Source organism: Mastomys coucha, unplaced genomic scaffold, assembly GCF_008632895.1.
Source record: "Mastomys coucha isolate ucsf_1 unplaced genomic scaffold, UCSF_Mcou_1 pScaffold21, whole genome shotgun sequence".
Lineage (NCBI taxonomy): Eukaryota > Metazoa > Chordata > Mammalia > Rodentia > Muridae > Mastomys > Mastomys coucha.
Window position 1 is genome coordinate 66,631,324 of NW_022196904.1, and position 21,717 is coordinate 66,653,040.

Consider the following 21,717-nt stretch of genomic DNA (forward strand, 5'->3'; position numbering starts at 1 on the left):
TTAATTATCGAATTGACAAAAGTAGTAACTAAAATCTAAACAGATAAATTGTTGATATGCAATTTGAATATACTTCTAAACAATTTGGATTTGTGATCATATAAATTAATTATTGAACTAATCAGATATCATTACAGGCCTGGGTGAATGACTTCATTAATGAAATTCCCAGTACATTTAAGGAAAAACTCAAGTATAGCATTTATAAATCTTACATAAAAAATGAAGAGGGAGTGCTTTCCAGTTTAGCATAACCTTGGAGGCTAGGTCCTACTAAGATATTGCAGAAAAGAAATGTTATTGGCTGACTTTCTCATGAGACACTGATGCAAAAATCCTAAAGAAACAAGTGATTCAAGAATTGCATTAAAAGATAATACTTCAAAATCCAGTTGGTTTTATTCCAGGAGAACAGTGTTGACATAACTTAAAAAAGAAGGTCAATGTTGAAAAATATGATGTCCGAGATTTGTTTAAAACAATCTTGTCAGATGTGATGAGCAGGTTGAAACAGACTGGCTATGCCTTGGTCATCATACCCAAAGGATGAATATATTTTTATATGTGAATTTTCTGTAAAATAATTAAAGATGAAACAACCGTTCTCTTTCACTACATTAAGAGTGAGAAAAATCTTGTGTTTATTTCAACAGATGGTGAACGTTTCACTTGAAATAATTGGTGTAATTTGACTATAAGACTCTTACAAAAGGAATGAAACAAGCTTTGAGGTTGAATGTTTACCTACCATGCATGAGGTCCTGTATTTAATCCCCAGAACCTCAAAAATATTCCTTTGAGAAGCAGTAACAGAAAAAAAGTGCTCTTGCAAGGGTAACAGTTACTTTCTACAGACCTAATGATGAAATGTTTAAAGTTCTCTGAAACTAGTAACAAGAGGAGAGGATAATGCCCATTGCCATGTCTGTTTAGTAGCATGCTGCAGAGTTGAACTTGTGGAGTGAGCCAGAGTTCTTCACCTTCACTGCTTTTATGTTTTAGGACAGATCATTCATTTTGTAGGAGAGTGTCTTATGCACCATAAAATGTTTTGCAGCCTCTCTATCCTAGACTCAGAAGATGACAGTAGCATTAGAATCCCCAACTGTGACAATGAAAAATATCTTTTAACATTTCCTAATATTCCCTCTGGGGAAAGTGTGCCCTTTCTACCAAGAAAAAGAAATAAATGTTTTAAGTTTGGAAAGGAAAGATGAAACTATTTTATTGTTACTTGTAGAAGATTGGACACATACAAAATCCTAAATGAGACATGAGAAGTGAGTCTCAAATTTTACATCACTGTGTATTCTGAACTCTTTAAAACCGAACTCTCTAAGACCTAACACACAAAGCCCTGAATGTAAATCAAAAGATGAATCGTATAGACAAAACATCATGGTCATATTGAACTTGGAAGGAATTTTTTTTAAATGAGCCATAGAATAACCAAACAATTAAAAATTAATAAACTTCAGGAAACCATTTTATGTTTCAAAATATAGTCAAGAAAATGGATTGGGGAGAGGAAGCTAAAGTCTTGGAGAAGATTTTCTTAAATTTCTATCTCTTGATTCTATTTGGAAAAATTTTTTTGTTTGTTTTGTTTTTGTTTTTGTTTTTAAAACCACTTGAACTTAATAGGAAAAGCAAACTGAGTTTGAACAGACATTTCACTTATAGTAAGTATATGGCCTCAAACACATAGAAAATTACCCATTATTAATAGTTACTAGGGGAAAACAAAAGAGCAATTATATACTGTACATTCTTGTTAGAATGTCCAAATAAAAATGTTTGGTGACATCAATGGTTAATCAACAAAAAGGTTAACTGGAGCAGTTGGTTACTACAGTTAATAGATCAGATTAGTTCTAGTGTCCTTTGAAACCATTTTGACAAAAGCTGGCAATTACTCTCCATAATACCAGATTACTGAGATGACCAGAAGTCTATGTATCCACCCTAAGAAAGACAAGCACACATATAAGTTTGGGAATGCTAACCAAGAAAGAGCAGCAGATCCATGAACAGGTGAAAAGATCCAGAAAATGGGGAATATCCACAATCTTCTGTTTGACATGTCAGAAGACAGTCTAGTGATTGAAGGAAGCAAATCATTGATGTGTCAACCACATGAGTGACTCTCATAGAACTAAGTTAAAAACTGATTAGATGATGTATATTTGTTAGCTATGTCAAATTGATATAGCCCAGAGTCACCTTTGAGAATAGCCTTGATTAAATAATTTTCCAAATTAGACTGGCTTGTAGGAATGCTTCTAGATTATTATATGATGCAGGAGGTGCACTGTGTCCATTGTGGTGGTACCCTGGGTAGTTGACTCCTAGCTATGTAAGAATGCTAGTTTATCCTGATCGAGTAAGTTAAGCAGCAAGCAGTATTAGTTTGCTGCTTTGCATTCTAATTGGGATCCTACCTTGACTTCCCTAAGTGATGGATTGCAACATGGAAGTGTAAGCTAAATAAATACCATTCACTGAAATTTGCTTTTACTTAGAGTATCTCATTATAGCATCAGAAAAGCAACTAGAACACACTGTATGATTCAGTTACTATGAAATTCCAGAGAAGACTACACCATGGTGGCATAAAGCAGATCAGTGGTTCCCAGAGGCTGAGAGTATGGTCAGGTCAACTGATTAAAATGCAGGGAATAAGTATTTATGGAGTTCTCAACCACAAATGGTACATCTATACCAAATTCCCTCCTCCAAGGCTCAGGAACCCTCATGGAAAAGGGGGCAGGAATATTGTGAGAACCATAGTTTTGAAAAAAAAAAAAAAACAGAGCAAAACTGTATCATCTGGAAATGTAATAAGGCCACTGAACTCACAGCAGCTGTGATTGTCTGCATAAAACCTGAGGAGAATCAGTCAACATTCTGCCAAGGAGGGAGGTAGTACTGGTGAGAGCCTCTGCCCCAACCTGAGATGCCATTGACAGTTGGTGACATCTGTCTGGCGAAGTGAGGGCTGATTTTCTTTAAGGATGTGTTCCTGGTAGGTAGATCACATCCCACTAAATGGTTCCACATCTAGGAGTATATGAGCAGTCTAAATCAACTGAGTAGATTACAAACACGACACAACAACAACAGCAGCAACAACAGCAACAACAACAGAACATGAAATTGGGAGGGAGAGGGGAGATGGATATAGTTCTGGGAGGACTTGGGTGTAAATATGATCAAAATATAGTGTATTCTAAAAGAATTAGTAAGACTATTCCAAAACAGACTGGGGAGGTGATTTTCCACCAGGGGAGTGAGGAGAGTGGGAGTGACAATGATGGTTTACACCAGATCCATTTCACTTTATAGCATTATACACATGTGGAAATCTCACTGAATTACAAAACTGAAATTGATAGAAATGTATTTCATGCACGCTACACTTTAGTAATGTCAATTTTAAGACTGGAAGAACATATGTATGGAAAGCTGCAATTCCAAATCCTCTCTTTGCTTAGTGTATTAGTCAACTTTCCATTACTGTGACAAAATATTTGGTATGATCAACTTATAAAGACAAGAGGTTTGCTTTAACACAATTTCAGAGCTGACAGTTCATGATTAGTCCCTTTGAAGACTATAAGGGTACTGTTTTGATAGCTGAAACTAGACCAATAAGGCTGCTGCTCCCCTTATGGAATATGAGATATGAAGAGAACGAGACAGGGGCGGATTTCCAACATCCCCTTTGAGGCCATGCCCATAAGTTCCTAACTTCCTCTTAGTCTCATCTCCTGGTGATTCCTCCACCTCCTAAAATTATTATAGGCTAGAGAACAAGTCTCCAATTCTTGGCCTTGAGAGGAAAGTTGAAAATTTAACAATAGCCTTAGAACTTTCTTTCCACATATGTAAATATTGCGTGTGTGCATGCATGCGAACATGTGTGCACACATATGCATGTTTTTGGAAGACAGAGGACAATTTCTGTTGCCTTCTTTGCTTTCTTACTTGTTTGAGACAGGGTCTCTGTTTTTCCACTGCATACTGCAAGGTTGCTTCAGCATGAACGTTACTGTCTTTTGCCTTCATCCCACTGTAGAAACACTGGAATTACAAATGTGTTCTACCATATCCATCTTTATATGTATTCTGGGGACCTAAACTCAGTTTCTAACACTCATGTGTCAATAGCTGTACCCACTGAGCTGTAACCAACTCCTCTTACTTCTTTGTGTCTTTCATTACAGCATGGCCCATGGTCAATCTGTTTTCATATATCATCTTCTAGGTTTTCTAGATTTTACACTAACTGATGCCATCCTGAAATCATAGTCTGCTCTCCTATTACTATTTTCTCTTTTTACCTAAGTAGCTTCAGGTCCCATGGGCAGTCTATCTGGGCATGCCTCTGCATCATGATTTTGCATGGTCTTTTGTAACTCACAAGATATTTTTATAGACTCCTGCATGCACTACACACTTGTGGAAACCAATGCAAACTAGTTTATAGTTGTTTTCCCACATTTTCTTTCTGTGCAGCTAATGATTCAATGTCATATAATCACCCATCTTTGGGGATAAGCTAAAGAAGAAATAGAAATTACTCAGATGACCTTCCCTGACAGGTGCATTTCTATGTAAAGATATCTTTAAATAGATCTTATAACTACAAACAGATGGTTACTGCTCTGATGAAATAGTCTTTTCTATTTTTTTCATTTTCTAAGTATTGTCCTAGATATCTTCTTATATCAACAATCTCAAGATACTTGTATTATTATGTGTCTTTTGTCTCATATATTTTACTTATTTTGTGTTTGTTTTCCTTTATCATTATCATTTTTCTTTTAATTTTTGAGATTATAATACTTTCTATGGTTGAATAGTATTCTTTTTACATATTTCCTTAAATTCATGTCCTGTGGCTGTTATTTATATATCTCTCAGTTACTAGAACTGTTATGAGTAATATAATAATGAGAATTCCTCTTTAAGGATCTCTTGAGAAATTTCTCTGGTCATATGGAGCAGTAACTATCTGTGCCAGCTCTCTTTCTCACTACACAATTATTAATTTCTCTTGAAAGAAGAATCTGTTACATTTCTCTTGTAATCTGTACTACCCTGCAGAGTGCCAGTAGGAGCAGAATAGATTTTGTTGAAAAAGAAGGTAGAAGGTGGAAATGAACAGATGTTCATATAATTGGGCACACATGTATAATACAGTACATGCCTTTAGTTTCCCCTCAACTTCTGATAAGCTAATAGGCTAATATCTCTTGATCATTGTCCAAGTTCATACTGTGTCCTGCTTTTGTTTTCCAGATCCTGTTATCACTGATACAAACTCAGGAATTAACTTTTCATTTAAAATATGGCAAAATTATTGATACCCGATAGGTTGCAATGTTCCTTTGACTCGATTTCAAGAAATTCAGAGGGAGAAAAAGTGAATATAAGTATACGATGTTTTTTGCCCAGCAGAAATGATTTACTATGGCCCAAATCATCAATTATATGAGAAAACCTCATAGGATGTGTTTTGCATGCTCTTTACAGCTGTTACCTATTATGAGTTCTCAGGAGTGCTATTTGCTGCCACAACTCACTGGTCCCATAAGCTGAAGTCACCGATATAACTGTGGAATTGTTTTAAATCACAGAGGGGAAAGGAGCACACCAAAGTGAATGGCTGAAATGCTGCTTACATCTTCATTAGATCCCATGGTTGTCCCTGTTTACATGCTAAAGATGTTACAACAGCCTGCTAAATCATGTGAAGTCTTACAGCATAATAGCTTATCCACTGAACTCTCCCAAGGATACAGACACACTTCTGAAACCTCTCTTTAAGAACTAGTCGGTCATCAATGGGAGGAGAGGCCCTTGGTCCTGTGAAGGTTTTATGCCTCAGTGTAGGGGAATTCCAGGGCCAGGAAGTGGGAGAGGGTGGGTTGGTGAGCAGGAGGAGGAGGGAGGGAACAGGGTTTTTTTTTTTTTTTTTTTGAGGGGAAACTGGAAAAGGGGATATCATTTGAAATGTAAATAAAGAAGATATCTAATAAAAAAAAAAAGAACTTCAGGTTGGCCTATTGACTCACACATTGCACTGCAGTGCATATAAAAGCAATGGAGCCATCTGGCCCAGACAATGAGAGTATTCTGTTGGTATCAGAAATCTGCAAGAGAGTAGCTATTTTTTATTTCTTCATATGAGACAAGGAGCACTTGCTATTGTTATCTAATGTTGTAGGTAGACATAGTCTAAGAGGCACAAAGAGTAATATGCAATTATAAAACTGAAAATATACTTCTGATTGGGTGCACATCCATCAAGCCTCTTTATTTCTCTGAGAGCTTTTTATTGGATGCCAACACAGCTTGAATTAGAAGGAACAAAAGTAGCTGGAATAAACGACATAGTGAGAAAGCTGACCTCTAGCTGATTTCAATTGTGCTGTTAGTGAATTGTGCATATTTTCCACCTAACATAGTTGTTCATAACTTTTAGTTAATGACTGGTTAGCCATGCATGAAAACCTAATGCAGTATAGAGAAAGTCTTTACTTTCTATATAATTTCATGTTGCAACATAAATGCTAAAGGCATAGTAGGGCCTTTGAGAGGGGCCCTGCTCTCAGAAATGGAATTAATCCTAATGAAAAGGTACTGAAGGTTGTTCTTTGTCCTCTCTGTCATGTGAGGACATGGCCTTCTGGAAAACAGGGAGCAGACTGTCAACAGACACCAAATATTGTCACTTTGGCTAGAGATTTCATCCTGCAGGCTGTTGAGACCTAACAGGAGTTATGTCTCAACTCCTGCTGTATGTTAAGGATATAGCCCATGGTGTCCTGGATAGCATCCTTGGACAAATCAAAAAATTTCCAGTGTTCATTTCACCCTGAAACTAGCATGATTCTTTTCAAGTATGAAAATAATGAAATAATTTTTGATCGCTGGAAATATGATTGTCAACCCATTCTCAACCCATTATCCCAGACAGTGTATCATGCAAATGCATTATATATATATATATATATATATATATATATATATATATATAATAAAATTATTTTATAAAACATATCCTGGCATACCTTTCTTCTGATATATAACCATCATAAGGTTATTTTTCTACTCATCTTCTTTTCTCTTTTTTGTTCTTTTCTTTCCTCTTCTAGATGGGGTCTCTTGAGTAGTCCAGGCTGGCCTTGAACTCTACATAGCTAGGGATGACATTCATGTTCTAATCCCTCAATTCCAGCTCCAGGGTTTATGTGATGCTAGGGATAGAATCCAGGGTTTCATCTGTACTGGGCAAGGACTCTACCAAACAAGTCTCATCTTTAGCCTAGGCTTTCTTTCTTAAAGTTGTAGTTTGTAATTGCTCTTTTCTCCTAAATATATCAAATATCCTTTTCATTTCAACTCCCTCTTTCTGTTCCATTGCAGAAGGCACATCGGAATGAATGTCATTCAAAATATTATTTTATACTTGCTCTTATATTCATATGGTAGAATGTAGCAGTATATAATGGAAATCATATTGCACCATCATGGGAAAATAATAAGTTGTTTTTCTCACATGCTCAGACATTGGAGAAGCCAGTAAAGGTACATGTAGTTGCTTAAAGAGTTTACCAAGAATATTCATTCTTTCTACTTGGCATTATACTTATTGTGTATCTTCAATGTTCAAGATGACTTTCTCACTTGAAGATACTACATCTATGAGCATGATGAGAAGGAAAAGCACAAGAGACAAGTTTTAAAATCAATAATTATTTGCAAGGTAAAATTGTCCCTTTCACCTGATCTTCAGTAAGATCTTTCTGTTACCATTTTAAATCACTAGCAACATTTATTTTTCATAGCCATGCTTATTTTCAAGTGTATTCACAAAGCTGAGTATTTTACTCAAAGAAATCTCTGCTCTTGTCCCAAAGCAGGTCTCTGGTAGCTAGAAGGAGAGACAGGATAACATACAGGCACGCAGCAGTTTGTGGCATGTATAATAATATCAGAAACAAAACATTTTCCCTTTCATTGGTTGCTGGTAAATTTACAGGGTACTCTGTTACTGTGTATGGCCTACCAGTGACATGCTAACTTTATTGTTAAGAATATTTGACCTACATGTATGTAGCAGTCATTTTTAAGTTCATGTTTCACTACCTCATATCTTCACTTCAGGCACTATAGCATCTCTTCATTTTATAGTGCACTGAACTCCTCTTCCTCATCCTCCTCATCCTCTTCCTCCTCCTCTTCATCATCATTTTCTTCTTCATTTTCTTTTTACTCTTGAAGATCCATTAACCTTTCTTGTCTGATAAAATATTGCTTATACTTCAAGACAGCCCAAATAGCATCACATCCTGGAAATGTCCTTCTCTTCTTAGATCTATTTTTGGTGCTCTGTACACAACTCCATTAGGTCTCTTGTCATTGTATGCTTGCATATGTGTCACTACTGACAAATGCTATGGCCTCTTCTAGAACAAGGTCTTTAATTTATTTGACTTTTACAACCCAATGTCTGTTGCAGTTCCTGGAATAGGTTAAGGACACTTGCTTAAGGAAATGAATAGCTGAAAATTACCTCTAATGTATAGATGACCTACAAAGAATTGAAGTAAACTGCTCTCACTATAGTCAGAAAAGGTCATACCCCTTCTGTCTAGACCTCACTGGATCAATGACTGGTGGTATAAATATGAAAGAGAAAAAGTGGATCTTTTTGGTCTTAATTGGTAATATTAACATAAATCAGTAAAATGAAAGCTCATTTGTATATTTTGTTGTCTGCTCCTCACACCTATGATCAATAGTTACTCAGTTTTATTTTTGTGTATATGTGTATAGTGAGAGATAAAGTTTGTTTCCTTATATGTATAAAAAACTCTACCATTGAAAAGCAGAAATCCCTCATTTCGTTTAGACTAATTCAAACTATATTAGAGAAATTTCTTTTTTTATTAGATATTTTCTTTATTTACATGTCATATGAAATCTCCTTTCCCAGCTTCCCCTCCAAAAAAATTAAATTAAATTAAATTTTAAAAAAACCTGTTCCCTCCTCCCTCTTCCCACTCAACAACCCACCCTCTCCTGCTTCCTGTCCCTGGCATTCCCCTACACTGGGGTATAGAAGCTTAACAGGGCCAAGGGCCTCTCCTCCCATTGATGACTGATTAGGCCATCCTCTGCTATACCTATGCTGCTGGAGCCATTAGTCCCACCATATATACTCTTTGGTTGGTGGTTTAATCCCTGGGAGCTCTAAAGGTACTAGTTCGCTCATATTGTTGTTTGTCTTAGGGGCTGCAAACCCTTTAGCTCTTTGGGTCCTTTCTCTAGCTCCTTCACTGGGGACCCTGTGCTCAGTCCAATGGATGGTTGTGAGCCTCTACTTCTGTATTAGTGAGGTACTGTCAGAGCCTCTCAGGAGACAGCTATAAATAATTATTTCTTTATTAACCTTTAGGCTGTTTAGTGACTAAATTTACTTATGATCAGCAAATAGTACTTGTTATTAGAGCAAGATTAGGAACAGTCAAGAATCAGGAGAGGATGCAAAATAAAAAGCGAGTTAGAAAACAGTCCATCCAAAGATTTGGCCATGGGTTTACAGTTAACAAAAGTGAATTATTGATATGATGCCTTCTTTCCCTCTTTATCTCCAAGTATATGGAGAATAGACATTAGGAGTCACTCACAAAACTGTCCACAGGCTGTGGATCCAATTCAGCAGTATAGCATTTGCCTAGTATGTATAGGGTATTAGGAGCAATCTCTATCACCAAAACAGACAGACCAATAAACACATCAACCACCTTTCTATATGAGCCCAGGAATAATCAAGAATATATCTCAGCACTAGGGTGCTTCTGATGTCTCCTGTGAATAAAAGATAGAACAGTGAGCTTCTCTGTCCGTCACTGATGCAGCCTCCATGAGATCTTTGTGGTCACTTTCCATGACTTAGTATTCCCTTTACCCCCCTTACAAAGTGAAGAAATCCATCTTAAGTGTGTGTCTGCAGGTGTTGATCCTTTCCTTTGGAAGATCAGATTTGGTGTCTTTCAATCATCCAATAACCTCTCTCCTTGCTTTCTGTTTCTGCTAGGGAGTGGAAGGGCTCATCCTCTCCCCAACCTCCACAGACTGCAATTGAATAAGGAGTGAGCTAACATGGACTGAATAGCAGGAGTTATATTTGACACTTTCTATTGACATCTTAGTTTCTCTAAGCACATAAGGTCATTATTATAAATAGCCCCATTTTACAGATGAGGAAATGGGCATCAAGAGACTTATTCATTTCCTGGTCATTCATTCAGAGTTGGTAAATGATGAAGATAAGATTCAGTCTGAGATCTTTGATATCGAGCATCTTGCTAATGGACTGTGGAGAGTTAATTGGTTTAAAATCTTCTTTGTGGCTTTTTAATCATACCACAAAGTACTTTGCTTTGATAACAGCCTAGATCCTTGGTGTTCTCAGTCTCTTGAGTCTCAGAGCTTCTGGAGGAAGATGGAAAATGGATCATATATATTAGAAACAACCTACTTAGGACTTCATACCCTTCAGGTATAATTCCTTCCCCCCAGAGACTTTGTTGATGGAAATGGAAAACATATATAGGTTTAATCTATTGTGTCCTCTTTCCTGCAGGCTGTCGTCCATATCAGGTGATAACAGCCCGAGTTCACCCAGGAGAGAGCAATGCAAGCTGGGTGATGAAGGGAACCTTGGAGTTCCTAGTCAGCAGTGACCCTGTGGCAAAGCTCCTGAGGGAAAACTTCGTGTTCAAGATCATCCCTATGCTCAACCCGGATGGTGTCATCAATGGCAAGTATGTCACCTGTCTGGCCCAATGGATGCACTCCTGCATTTGTGTCACTATAGTAAAAATCCACTGCCATCTCATCAAAGGGCCATAAGTGTAGAAAGGCCTTGGTACTCTATAGGGATCTTCCTTTTGCTCCTTTTATCTGGAACAATTAACAAGGTGCCCTCCGTGCACATTTGTATATGCCTCATGGTATTTCTTTAAATAGGAATAGGTGAAAACACAAGTATTTAACACCAGAGACTCACACAGCTAACCTAGTCCAGTGCTTTATTCATAAAGGAGAGCATGAGTAGACAGGGCACCGAAAATCCCCCCAGTTCATTTGGTGAACCAGTAGCATTTCAGGGTTCAGTCCATGAGTCTTCATGGTGACTACCAATGCTTCTGTGTTAGTATTACTTATAGCTGCAAAGAAATATTTGTTTGTTCAGTTATATATTAATGGTTTCTGGATATAATTAAAATAAGAGCTTCACATCAATGGAATGGAATGTTGGTTGGAAAAGAGAAGTGTGGTATCCTCATTTTCAAAATGCTGCTGCATATCTTTAGGATGTATACGGGAATAAAACTCTTGAGGCCTGACAGAAGGGCTCAAAGTCTGAGCCCAGGCACAGATGAGGGCCCCAAGGTCACATGACCAAGGAGTGGCAGGAGTAACATTTACAGATACCCATTTTTAGTATGAGATGACTCTTTGTCCTATAAGAATAGAGATTCTGTCCCATAGAAAAACAAAATGAGAGATGAACAGGAAATGCTGTTAGGAAAGAAATTATTTCTAAGACTAAAATGAAAACGATACTTTAAAATATCATTAGCATAGAAACAAACATTAAATTTAGAGAATACAAAAAATAAGGTGAGAATAAAGAATTGGAAAACAACAAATAAAAAGGGTCATAAAGAAATTCAAAAACGTATAAACGATCACAAGACAAAGAGAAAAGTTAATTCTTTCAAGAAAGAAAATGAAATATTAAGCAACTCCAATAGACTTCTTTTTTGATAACTATAAAGATAAATTAAATTTGTGGTGTTAAGTATATAATGACTATATATAATTATATGATATATGTACTATATATTATATAGAACACAAATCATATATATAAATTATATATATGAGCACATAATATGTAATATAACATAAAATTATATAATATAAAAGAACTAAGACAAATCCAAAGCATATAATATGTCAAAGCATGTCAATGCACATCAATTAAAGCTATAGATTATAAAAGTAATAGATACAGAAGGAAAGAATGAATGAAAAAAGTATAAATGAGAAAGAAAAAATGAAAGAAAAAGTGTACTAATCTGTATTTAATATATTAGATTAACACAACTAGGTTAGCTCAGTAGTTCACGGGTGTAATTTATTTATATATTTATTTGCTTATTTTCTTTCTTGATTACTAATTGATTTATTCATTCATTGATTACTAATTGATTTATTCATTCATTGATTTCTTATTTCCTTGGTAGAGATTGTTTGATGAGGACTGCTCAGTGCTGAGTGTATTGAGGATCAGGAGGCCAGGTTCTTCACTAAAGAACATCAGTCTCTCTGGCAGCAATGAGGCCTGCAAGATCTTAGACTGGAACAGGCCCTGAAGTTGTGTATTTTAAGGCTACCAAGAGTTCATCTGACTCCTGTCATGTGCTCCTCTAAGCCCACAGTTGATCTCTGGCTGCTCCCTGCTTAAGCAGCCAAGAATTTTACTAGCAGCCTTTCTCAGCCTACATGGATGGGAAATAACTCAGGAAAGTATCTTGATGGACATGACTCCATTTGGTTATTTTATTACCCAACTTGGATCACTTCTCTCTTTCCATGGAGCTATCTAGGGTCAGAAAGAAATTGGAAAGAGTATCAGACTTGGCGTATTAACTGAACTGGACCACTGGATGTCCCTGATCTACTCAGTTTTCCCCTTTGGTGGAAGATGATAATGTACTCCTGAGAGATGTTTGTGGAAAAAAAAAGAGTTTCATATACTCAATGCTCATGGATTCCATGTTCAAGCTCAGGGATTAAGTGTTGAAGCTCCTTCTATTTCACATATTCATATCTCCAAACTAAGGCTTGCTCCAGGTCTTTGGTCAAAGTTAATGGGGTTTCAGTCACTGAGGATCCCATTGGCTGGTATGCACATTATTTCCAGCTCACAGCTGGTTACTTTGTTTCCCAAATGGCAGGGCAGCTTCTTCACAGTGACAATGACATTCATCATCATTACTATTATTTATTATGACTCTGATTGCTCTTTTATTTATACAACATCTTTCATCATACAGCCTGAGGCACTTTGTAGATCACTTGGACTGAACAAACAAGCATGTCTAAAAAGGATTGGGAAATCATAACACTTTCCACAGATAGAATAATCAGCAGGCCATAGAATATCATTATAAAAAGGACTCAATGCTGCTGTGAGTACAAGGCATTTCCAAACATAAAGCTTAAAACTCTAGGTTCTGAACCCATTTCAGAATGGACTTAAAATGTGCTTCATCTAAGTTTCACTTGAGATACTTTCGTAGTTGATCTTCCATTGTCTTGTCATGCCTACACCATTGTGTATAATTAGGTGGGTGTTTACTCTTATTGTGGGTTAGTCTTTGCTCTCTGAGCTTCAACTATTGTAGTCAGTCTTCCATGTATAGATCAAATTCTTTCTGTATTCATTTTGACTTCCCATGAGAAATATCCCCCATGAGAACTGCTTGATACAGTTCACCTAAACTTAGTATATGGTTATCATTCCCGATGTTCAGAGCATCACTGATTTTCTCTAGGCATAATGCTATTAACAGACATCTTAAGTGCCAGAAGTGCTCTGTGTATGTTTGACTAAAAGGAGGTAATCTTTGCATCCTATTAGTGACTCCAAACATTATCATGTCAACTAGAGCTAGACTACACTTTGTAAACGTATGCATTTGCTTGTTGTATGCATGGCTCATTTGTTTGTTCACATGCATGTCTGTGTACACATATGGAGAACAAAGCACAGTTTTAGATGTGGTTCCTCAGATGATGTTTATGGTGGATAATTTTGGTTATCAATTCAACTACATCTAGGATCAACTAACATGCAAGCATCTGGGCATACCTGGGAGGGATTTTCTTACTTGGGTCATTTGAGGTTAGAAGACCCCTCACTCCCAAGCAAGGCCATGCTTTCTGGTGGCAGCCTACATAAAAGAATGAGGAAGAAGGAGGCATCTTGGTTTTTGCCTTCTTACCCTCACTTTAACTGACAAATTTATCTATCTTGTTGCTGAGACATTTCTTTACTTGTATTAGAATCGACTTCTTTGGGATTCCAATGTAGACAGAAGACCAGATGCTCTCCATGAATTCCTGGGGTTCTAATATCAGATTGGGACTGCTGAGGTATTTTGTCTTGTTAACTGAACAAATACTGAATTGGTGCTTATTGGTTGGGATAAAGTCATTCTAGTAGTACTTATTCAACAGCCTGTCAGTCATTTTAATAAGTAACCCTTTGATATATATGAAATATAAAATATATTATATGAATATACAATTTAATTATACATTTCATATAAGATATATTTCTCTCTTTTTCTCTCTCACAAACACACACACACACACATTTCTATCAGGTTTTTTGTACCTTTAGAGAACCTTGACTAATCTATCCATCTGTATTTCACTGGCCTGGGACATACCAGGTAAGCTGGCTGATCAGAGAACTCCAGTAATCTACCTGTTTTTTACTTCTCTTCTGGACTTTCAAGTGCTAGTTATCGTACCCAGCTTTTTTTGTTTCTAATATTGATTCTTGGGACCAAATTTACCTTCTAATGCTTGGAAGTCAAGTGCTTTGCTGATCAAGGTATTTTCTCAAGCCCATAACAAACTTTTAAAACTTATCATGGACCTCCATGGAGCTTGCAAACATGTGTCACAATAGAACAGTTTCCTTTTGTGGCATTGGTGATGGAACCTCTGAGGAGGACTGGGAGATTTTGATAATAGTGGTCAGAGAAACACAGCCAGAATTTTTAGTAAGAGAAATGAGTGAGTCTTGCCAAGTCAAGGATCCCTTAGCAACACAAGTCTGAACAGGGAAACAAATACAGTGATGTATCTGTTATGATTAATTCCAAAAGAAACATTTTCCCATCTTCTAGCTAGGCTATGTATTGAATTAGGCTGAGTTCTCAGGGAAGCAGGAGCAATGCAGTGGTTCTGAGACTCATAATTCTTCTCAACATGGGATAGAAGAGAATGAGAATTAGCAAATCAGGTTAAATCAGGAGGGGTGGTAGGTAGATTAAAGTGGGAGTGGAAGAGAAAGCAGATGGCTTTCAAGCTGCTAAATAGGTATAGATACTACATAAATGGGGGAGAGAGAGAATGGGGGAAGAGAGCACGCCTGATTCTCACTTGTTAAATTTCGGGTGTTGGTGGTAGGTCGTATCAGCATAATTCTTACAAAGCAAACATAGCCTAGTGCTTTATTCACAGGAGACTGAGCATATTGATCCTAGCAGTATGTCCAACTCCATAAACATGATTATCTTCTTCCAAATACATTGTGGACCACATACAAACAGCAATAATATGTACAGTACCTAGTACAAGCAAACACAGCAAGGTGTTTAAAAAGTAACAGCATAATGTATGAGAGGAAACAATTCAAACTATAAAAATTGCATAAAAAACCCCAACAACCTTAACTATCTTGGAACCATTTCAAGTGTGGGCCAATAGTCTACTCTACTGCAGGCTCTGAAGGCCGTAACTTCCTACAGGAAAATAACTTTCAGACTTGATCTAAAAAAAATCATTCAGTATGTTTTATGGGGCAAGAAAGTACCTAATTATTTTACTTATATTGTCTTATTTCATTCTCACCATGACCAATGCTGTGATTGATTGGTCTGGACCAATGGTATATGTCCGACTATTATAACCAGTAACAAAGTCAACAAATGATTTAAAACAGAAGAAACAGGTGTTCCCTGTAAGGATGGAGGGAGAAAAAGGCAGATGCCGATGTGCCAGAACCTACAGTTTTGAGTGGCTTCTCCAAATGCTAGGGGTTGAAAACGGAGTTGGGGCTGTCATAGTTAGCTGCAGCTGTCATTTTGACATAACCCATAGTCGACTTGAGAAGAAGGAATCACAGTGGAGAAATTGTCTAGATTAGATTGACCTGGGCCATGTCTGTAGAACATTTTTCTTAATTTTAAATTGATCTGGGGGTGGAGGGGGTTTTAACCCACTGAGGATAGGGTCATTCCTGAGCTATGGGCTTGGAAAATTTAGGAAAGGTAGTTGAACTAGCCAGATGGAGTGAGACAGCTGTGGGCTTGGAAAATTTAGGAAAGGTAGTTGAACTAGCCAGATGGAGTGAGACAGCAAGCTTCTTTCCTTCATGAACTCTGCTTTACTTTCTGCTGCTAGGTTCCTACTTGATTTCACGTCCTGACTTCCTTCCATCAGTGATACACTTACATGGAAGTGTAAGCCAAATAAACTCTTTCCCCAGGGTGCTTTGAGTCATGATATTGATCACAGTAAAAGAAAGAAAATTAGGGCAGGGATTGATTTGGTTGGGGCTTGAGTGGCAACAGGGCTCAGGCTAGGGGACAAAGGAGTCTGGAGTGGTCTGAGTCCAAATGCAAAATATCATTTAGTCCTTCTTGCTGTTGGTTTCTTGACAGATGTGTAGCAGTTGTACCTAGGAGGATGGAGAAGTTCTATAGAAAACTACACTTGTCTGCATCTTCTCCAGTCATATTGAATAGCAATGGAGAGTACGAGTTGTGCCCATCTTTCTCTAGTGAATTTTTTATGGATAGAACCTCTGTAGAAGCCAACCAGAGAGAGGTTCTAAGCACTGTGCTTGACTGGTTGCTTTTCATAACAAGCAATAGGATATCCTTATATCAAGTACTTCATATGCAATACCATTTGGCTTGTTTTGTTTTTGTTTCTTTCTTTGAGATAGAATTTCTGGCTTGAAACTCATGATGCAATCCAGGCTGGCCTCAGATTCATAGCAGTTCTCTTGTCTCTGCCTTCTAAGTATTGAGATTGTAGGGATGAACCACCTATGTTCCACTTAAATGTATATGTGTTAGTACCACATAGATGTGACTTCTTTGTTTAAAAAAAGTTTACTGTTTTCAGTGGGATAAAAGATACATATTCTATGGTTACACATACCTGATGCTCTTGTAGAGGATCTGGTTTTAGTTTCCAGTACTTACATGGAAGCTTCCAACTTTTCTATAACAGTTCTAGGGGATCAAGGACACTCTTCTGACCTCCATGGGCACCAGACACACATGAAGTGCACATACATGTAAAAAAAACACTCACTCATATATAATAAAAATAAACCTAGAAAATTTATATTCTGTAGAAAGTTCAGTCTTATAGAAATAGGGGCAAGGAGGTACAGTGAAAAAGGTGAGGACAGATGGGGAAGTGGGGAGGACAGGGAAGAGGAAGAATCAACCAAAAATAAACTGTCCATGAAACTTCCATTTGGAAATATATAACACTGTAATTTAATTTAAAAAACTCACCAAATTAAAAAGGGTAAATTTAAAAACATTAAAATTTAGGCATATTTTGTGTTATAATTTAAAACTATATTAGTCATTTAAAATCCTGTAACAGAGGTTCTTTCAGAATTCCACAGAAAACATTGTTGGAAAATATATCTTAGTTAATAAACTGACATCTAGGTTTATCACCTACTTCTTTAAATATAACCATATGACCATATCTATTGAGACTTTCCACAAATCATATATTCTTTGATATAACTTCAAGACTAATATAATCTTCCAGGGAAAATAATACAATCATTATTATTTTTAAAAGATCAATCTAAGAGCATTGATGGTTAACAGTTAATAAACAATTTTCCATTGCAAACAACTTACAGATGGGTAGTATTGTTCTATTCCTAATGAGTTTATTTGGTCATTTCATGAAGATAAATTTTTGAGTGCAGATAGTAGAATCAAATATTATGTAAATTGCATATTTGATGCCTATTTGGCTGAATTACTTCTATTTTAAAATTCATAGCTGTATGTCCATACTAAAAATGGACAGTGTTGCTGAGTGTTCATTCCCTTGTGAATACAACACATTATAAACATTAGTATTTCCATTGGTATGATAGGATACATATGACTTTAACTTTTATAGTTGTGACTTATAATTAGTAAAATTCCCAGAAAGGTGGGAATTGCCCCCATTTATTCGTAGTTTCAAGATTAAAAAGAACTGAGCAAAAGTGACATTTTCCAGGGTCATATCTTCTAAGCTTTGGAGTCAGTAATTAGCTTAAGGTCTGCCTGGCTGCAAAGCTTGCATTTAGCTTCTAGGTTATACAGTCTCACCACATCACAGCTTCTAGTCCACCCTCCTGGTGACATCTGACGATTTCTAACTAGAAAATATGAAGTGGAAAGTGTCTAATATGTGTTTGTTGACTCTCCCCTTGACTGTACCTGATCATTTTATTATTTTGTAAAATGTGGCTAACATGAAGTTGTAGCAGAGAAAGAGGTCTTAAAGATTTTGATTAGAAATGAGTATATATTCATTTGGATATATACTTAGTCAAATATTAGTATGTGGGTGTTATATTGGTATATGGGACAGTAGTGCTTTAAATTAAAAGAGGAAATTTCTATCTTAGTCTTTTGGGACCCACATTCAGTTGGCTCTGTGGCCAGGATAATTACTTAGTGTTTTCATTTCCTCCTTCTGCTTTTACTCATCATTTATGTTCTTCAAAGAATTACCAAGGGCATGCAAGGAGCTTGGTTTTATTTCTCAATGATTTCAAGCAAGCTAAGGCTTAATAAGCTTGGCATGTGTGGCTTCCTCTAAGCTCAGAGGATTTATGCTTTTAAGACCTTCAGAACATGGAAGGGAGGAAGTACATTTTCCATAGGTTTCCTGGTCTATGCTTGACTTCTGAAGCACATGTTGACTGTATGCTTGCAGATGTTGAGTTCTGGGGTATTCTCCAGCAGAGCAAGGGCAGAGGACCAGGTTTCTTTTCCTGGGAATGGTGGAAGGACAAGAAGGAACATGGGATAGTCAAACCTGCCTGCATGTGTCTGTGAGTTATTACCTTTTTTTGTTTGTTTGTTTGTGGTTTTTTGTTATTCTAATGTCTATCTTTTTGCTTCTAAACAAATTTTCTGTCCCTCTGTTTCTCTTTCTCTCCTCCCTTTGTTTATACCCACCACCCAAAAGATACCTTTCTGGAGACTTAGAAGAATACAAGCTGCATAACTTGTAAGAGAACAGTCTATGTGTTCTTTCAACTTTGGAAAGATAAGCACTTGGGTTCTTGTTTTCTGTAGAAATGTGGATGGTGGTGTCGATAATATAGTAGCAGTACTTTCTCTTGAAGGCTCAGCTCCAAAGTTCTTCCTTCAGAGTCAGCCCATGGAAATGGAAACCTCCTGCTTTGACGTTCGTCTGCAGAACTTTGGTCCCTGGTGGTCTCACCCTCTTAGCTGTGCAAGTTTAACCTGTACCAATCATTGGTTCCTTCTACACAGTACTTTTTCAGTCTTCCTGAAAGTTGAAAAGGGACTGTAAGTTCAATCATCTTTCCTTTTCCCTCCTTATTTTCCTTTTCCCTTTCTCCTTCCATGTCTCTCTGCCCTTCCCTATCCCTTTCTTTCTTCTTTTCTCCCTTGCTTTAGTGCTTGGAATCAAACAAAGGCTCTGCATGAACCAAGAACTCTACTACTCAACTAAAGATACAGCCTTGTGATCACATAGGTTTTTCTTTGCTTGTTTCAAGACAGGGTCTTACTGTGTAGCTCTTGCTGTCCTAGAACTCACTACATAAACCAGGCTAGCCTAAAATTCACAGAGATCCATCTTTATCTGCCTCCTGAATGCTGGGATTAATGGTGTGTGCCACCATTCCTGGCTGCTCACATAGCTTTTATTTGCATTGATTCTATACTTTTGTATTAGTTGTAGCACCTCAGAATTAAACACTGGATGAAATTTTTTTTTTGCTTTATTCATTTTTTAAAATTTATTAGATGTTTTATTTATTTACAATATGTTTCACATGTTCCCCTCCAAAAAAAGAAAGAAAGAAAAAACATAAAATAAAATAAACAAAAACTAAAATAATCCCCTGTACCCTCCCCCCACACCCCCACTCACCATCCCAGCCCCTCCTGCTTACTGGCCCTGGCATTCTCCTACACTGGGGCATAGAACCTTCCCAGGGCCAAGGGCCTCTCCTCCCATTGATGACTGACTTGGCCATCCTCTGCTATACATATGCTGCTGGAACCATGAGTCCCCCCCATTCATACTCTTTGGTTGGAGTTTTAGTCCCTAGGAGCTTTGAGGGTACTAGTTAGTTCATATTGTTATTCCTTGGGTCCTTTTTCTAGCTCTTTCACTGGGGACCCTGTACTCAGTCCAATGGATGGCTGTGAGTCTTTACTTCTGTATTAGTGGGGTACTGAGAGAGCCTCTCAGAAGACAGCTATATCAGGCTCCTGTCATCCAGAACTTGCTGGAATCCACAATAGTATCTAGATTTAATGATTGAATATGGGAAGGATTCCCAGGTGGAGCAGTCTCTGAATTGTCCTTCCTTTAGTCTCTGCTCCATAGTTAGTCTCTACAACTCCTTCCATGGGTATTTTGTTCCCCCTTTTAAGAAGGAACAAAGCATCCACACTCTGGTCTTCCTTCTTCTTGAGTTTCTTATGGTTTGTGGATTGTACTTTGTGTATTCCGATCTTCTGGGCTAATATCCACTTATCAGAGAGTGCATACCGTATGTATTCTTTTGGTTGGGTTACCTCACTCAGGATGATATTCTCCAGATCCATCCATTTCCATAACAATTTCATAAATTCATTGTTTTTAATAGCTGAGTAGTACTCCGTTGTGTAAATGTACCACATTTTCTGTATCCATTCCTCTGTTGAGGGACATCTGAGTTGTTTCCAGTTTCTGGCTGTTATAAATAAGGCTGCTATGAACATAGTGGAGCATGTGTCCTTATTACATGTTGGAACATCTTCTGGGTATATGTCCAGGAGTGGTATAGCTGGGTCCTCTTGTAGTACTATGTCCAATTTCTGGAGGAACCATCAAACTGTTTCCAGGGTGGTTGAACCAGCTTGCAATTCCACCAGCAATGAAGGAGTGTTCTTCTTTCTCCACAACCTAGCCAGCATCTGCTGTCACCTGAGTTTTCTATCCTAGCTATTCTCAGGGTTGTTTTGATTTGCATTTCCCTGATGACTAAGCATGTTGAACATTTCTTTAGGCACTTCTCAGCCATTCAGTATTCTACAGTTGAGAATTCTTTGTTTAGCTCTGTACCCCATTTTTGTTTTGTTTTGTTTTGTTTTGTTTTGTTTTTTCAAGACCGAATTTCTCTGTGTAAGCCTGGCTGTCATGCAACTCACTGTGTAGACCAGGATGGCCTCAAACTCAGAAATCTACCTGCTTCTGCCTCCCAAGTGCTGCGATTAAAGGCATGCACAACCACAGCCTGGCTTCTGTACCCTATTTTTAATTGGATTATTTGTTTCTCTGGAGTCTAACTTCTTGAGTTCTTTGTATATATTGGATGTTAGCCCTCTATCAGATATAGGATTGGTAAAGATCTTTTCCCAATTTTTTGTTTGCCATTTTGTCCTATTGACAGTGTCTTTTGCCTTACAGAAGCTTTGCAATTTTATGAAGTCCCATTTGTTGATTCTTGATCTTAGAGTGTGAGCTATTGGTGTCCTGTTCAGAAAAATTTCCCCTGTGCCTATGTGCTCGAGGCTCTTTCCCACTTTCTTTTTTTTTTTTTTTTTT

At 37.3% G+C, this 21,717-nt stretch overlaps 1 protein-coding gene across 8 annotated transcripts in view; it reads left to right on the plus strand.

Moving 5' to 3' along the window:
• Positions 1–21,717, plus strand: part of Agbl1 (ATP/GTP binding protein like 1) — an 887,643-nt gene that overhangs the window by 343,482 nt on the left and 522,444 nt on the right. For all 8 annotated transcript variants that reach the window (XM_031387026.1, XM_031387022.1, XM_031387027.1 and 5 more), the window contains exon 18: positions 10,661–10,841. In XM_031387026.1, coding sequence (XP_031242886.1) covers positions 10,661–10,841 — 181 coding nt within the window. The remainder of the gene's footprint in view (positions 1–10,660; positions 10,842–21,717) is intronic.